This window comes from Anneissia japonica, unplaced genomic scaffold, assembly GCF_011630105.1.
Source record: "Anneissia japonica isolate Jap-2015-1 unplaced genomic scaffold, ASM1163010v1 scaffold287975_len91358_cov152, whole genome shotgun sequence".
Lineage (NCBI taxonomy): Eukaryota > Metazoa > Echinodermata > Crinoidea > Comatulida > Comatulidae > Anneissia > Anneissia japonica.
This window is the reverse complement of record NW_022685069.1, coordinates 56,461-59,560: the sequence shown is the minus strand read 5'-3', so window position 1 is coordinate 59,560 and position 3,100 is coordinate 56,461. Positions and strand designations below refer to the sequence as shown.

The following is a 3,100-nucleotide window of genomic DNA, read 5'->3' as shown; positions in this document are numbered from 1 at the left end:
CTAGACAAGCAAGACAATGAATTGGTGAGTAAAATAGTTTATTATTAACTCATTACTCATTTTACACATACATTTTTTTTATTAATCACTCTTCAATTTTTCTTTTCTTTGACAATGATGATATCTCATTTTGTATATCTGGTGATGTGAACAACAGGTGGGATTTCATAATGGACATAATTTGGTCGAGATGACTTCGTAATCCATATACAGATCTTTTACGGCGATTGAATTCTGCATGTATTAGTTCGCCACCCTGCTCAGACAGCAAGCCAAGACCAACCTTCCACTTCCTCATGAATTCAATTGAATGATGTTCCAGCATATGTAGCTTTGGTTGCTTAACATTGGTTGCAACTTTTCGATACTCTCTTGAAAAATCTGTGATTGCCAACTCTGGGTCAAAAAAAAAATGCACATATAATTTGGAAAACACTTTAACAAAAAGCTAGTTATTATTTTTTTTGAATGCAAAATATGAATTTGTTTCTTACCATATTCTCTCAGTTCAGTTGGATTAACAGGTCGTGTGTGGTTTATTAACGTGTGTACCTTAGCAAATGTTTCAAAAACTGGTGTGTGCTTCTTTTTTATTTTTTCTAATGCTGTGTTTAGAATTTTTGCTGAGCTGATCGGGCATTCTTCTAGCTCATTTTTAAGGGCAGAGTTCATACCAGTCATCAATTTGTCAATGATGTTAATCTAAAAAAAAATAAAATAAATAATGAAACAAAAAAAATTTGTTTTCAATTACAAAAATAATGTAGTTATTGATACGGTACAGTACTTACCTTGCAGGCTTTGTGAACATGATTTCCAACGAAGCTTTTCCCATGATATTGTTGTCTTGGTATTTTATTAGCATGCAAAACATCATCCATACTTGTTGCCAAGGGGCCACTTGCGAATTTCAGCTCTTGATCTATATGATTTTCCTAGATTTGTTAAAAAAGGGGATGAAAAAAATACTAAAAGTTTACAAACAATATAATAGAGGGATGCCATTATTGTCATTATTATTATTATTATTGTTATTATTATTAATATTAAATAATAAGAAAACAATTTCTTGTTACTATTATACTGTATGTTATTATGTTAATAATATAATTTAGCTTACCAAGTCTTTCACCTTCTGTTCTTTTACAGCAATTTCGTAGCAGATGTCTGCCACCTTGTTGGACATTACATAACTATTAGCAAGGATTGATAACGGGAGTTCATCCCGCATCTGCTCAATAGCGTCATTCAAGGATCTGATTTCAGTAATACTGTTGTTTCTCATTGTGGCGGCCTCTGAAATGGCTGTTTCGAAGTCTGTCAATTCATGATCACCTGAAAAAGAATACAAATCTATCTAAGTACAGTATTTTGGAATGCATACTATTCTTGTCTCTTATACACATCTAGATGTGTATAAGAGACAGAAATTGTGATGTTTTTAAATAAAAAAATTATTTTCATTTTTCAAATTGTGCCTGAATACTGAGTCAACGCTAGACAAGCAAGACAATGAATTAGTGAGTAAAATAGTTTATTATTAACTCATTACTCATTTTACACATACATTTTTTTCCGCGGTAGATTCTAAGGCGCAGCAGATGGAGAAAGTTTCCTTGTTTCCCGAGGTGCAGATACCGAAAGTCAGGGGAATGATAATCCAGAGATGTACGACGACGCGGTCGACCTTCTCGGTGTCTTGGACGAAAAACGGCAAGGACGTGGGCGACGACAGGAGTCATCGTCAAGTATGCAATGGCGGTCACGAACACATACTGATCATCGTCAACGTCAAGTTGCGGGATGGAGGATTGTACGGTTGCTCGTACGGGCAGATCACTGCGAATGCTTGGGTGGAAATTGCGAAAGCCGACGCACCTCCCCTTCTCGTCGAATATCACGCGAACGTGTGTAAGGACAGTGTGTTCAGCATACCCGACCCCGCCGTCCAGGTGAAAAGAAACGGCTCTCTCGCCTGCTACTACTTCGACAGACACATGTTACGAGGGAGGGCTAACCTTTCTGTCAGGAGGAGCGACCGAAAATTGCTATGACTTACCTTCTCCGAAAAACTCGGATCTTCCGAGGAGCCATCCGTGCAACGCGTTGAAAACCGAACTAGACGTCGTGATCGAGAAAAACTTACTGCACGTGGGAGACACGGCAACGTTAAACTTTTACTGATATAAATTCAGGAATCGGAGATTCAACGTCCGCGCGGAGGGCGTCTTGTCGAGCCACGATCACGAGGAGCACAGAGAAGACAGCATTCTCGTGCCAGAGGGTTCGGTGTCGACTACGATTTGCGCTCGCGGGAGGATGACGGTCGTCGAAATCGACACGGAATTCTTGAGGCAAGACCGACACCACATAATTAGGCTGACGGTCGATTTTTTTGCTTTCAACTATACGAAAAGAGGGGAGGTCTTCGTAACCAGCCAATCAACGGGAGATCAGGAAGACGACACTAGCCCCGGGTTTAAGGCGAGAAACCTATGCGAATTCAGAAGGAAAGGTGCAGGAAAATTTTTAGGTGACGGTCGGACTATAAACTATCCGTATCCGCCCTTCGTCGTGCATGCCGCCGCGAAAAACCTAAGCCTTATTACTTTACAAGAGCGGTGGAACAACCCCAAGTCGGAAGTGAACGTGGTTTACCTCTTTGGAGTCTCCAGTTCGGCGAAGGTACGATGGAAATTGGATGGCGTGGAACTAGAAAGCTTACCGCAACGCCGAAAAAAATTGGGAAGTCTGATGATCCTCACCTGTCACGACCACAGGGTCGTCGGAATCCTGGAGCTTCCGACTATCGTCGAAAAAGCGATAGTTTTCGCGACGATACAAGAAGGAAACGAGAACTTCGTTGTCGGCCGGACGGTTCGGGTGTACAGGAACGGCGACGAGCCGATCATGAAACCCTAGACGTTCGGATGCGACGAAATGCCGATCGAATATCTCGGCGTTCCTCTTCAATACCGGGAGCCATCCCGCCATTATCTACCAGATGAACTTATGCGAGAATAGAATGTATATTTTGTGTGTGTGTGTGTTCGTGTAGTAAATAAAGAGACTATCGAAAACAAAATAATTCTTTGTAATC

General features: G+C 40.8%; 1 protein-coding gene across 1 annotated transcript; it reads right to left on the bottom strand.

Moving 5' to 3' along the window:
* Nucleotides 1–178: 178 nt before the first annotated feature.
* Nucleotides 179–1,378, bottom strand: LOC117108266. Its single transcript, XM_033250242.1, has 3 exons — nt 1,121–1,378; nt 792–935; nt 179–702 (listed from the first exon to the last, which is right to left on the bottom strand). The coding sequence occupies exons 1-3, from the start codon at nt 1,283–1,285 to the stop codon at nt 295–297; spliced, it is 717 nt and encodes a 238-aa protein (XP_033106133.1). The 5' UTR covers nt 1,286–1,378; the 3' UTR covers nt 179–294.
* Nucleotides 1,379–3,100: the final 1,722 nt, after the last annotated feature.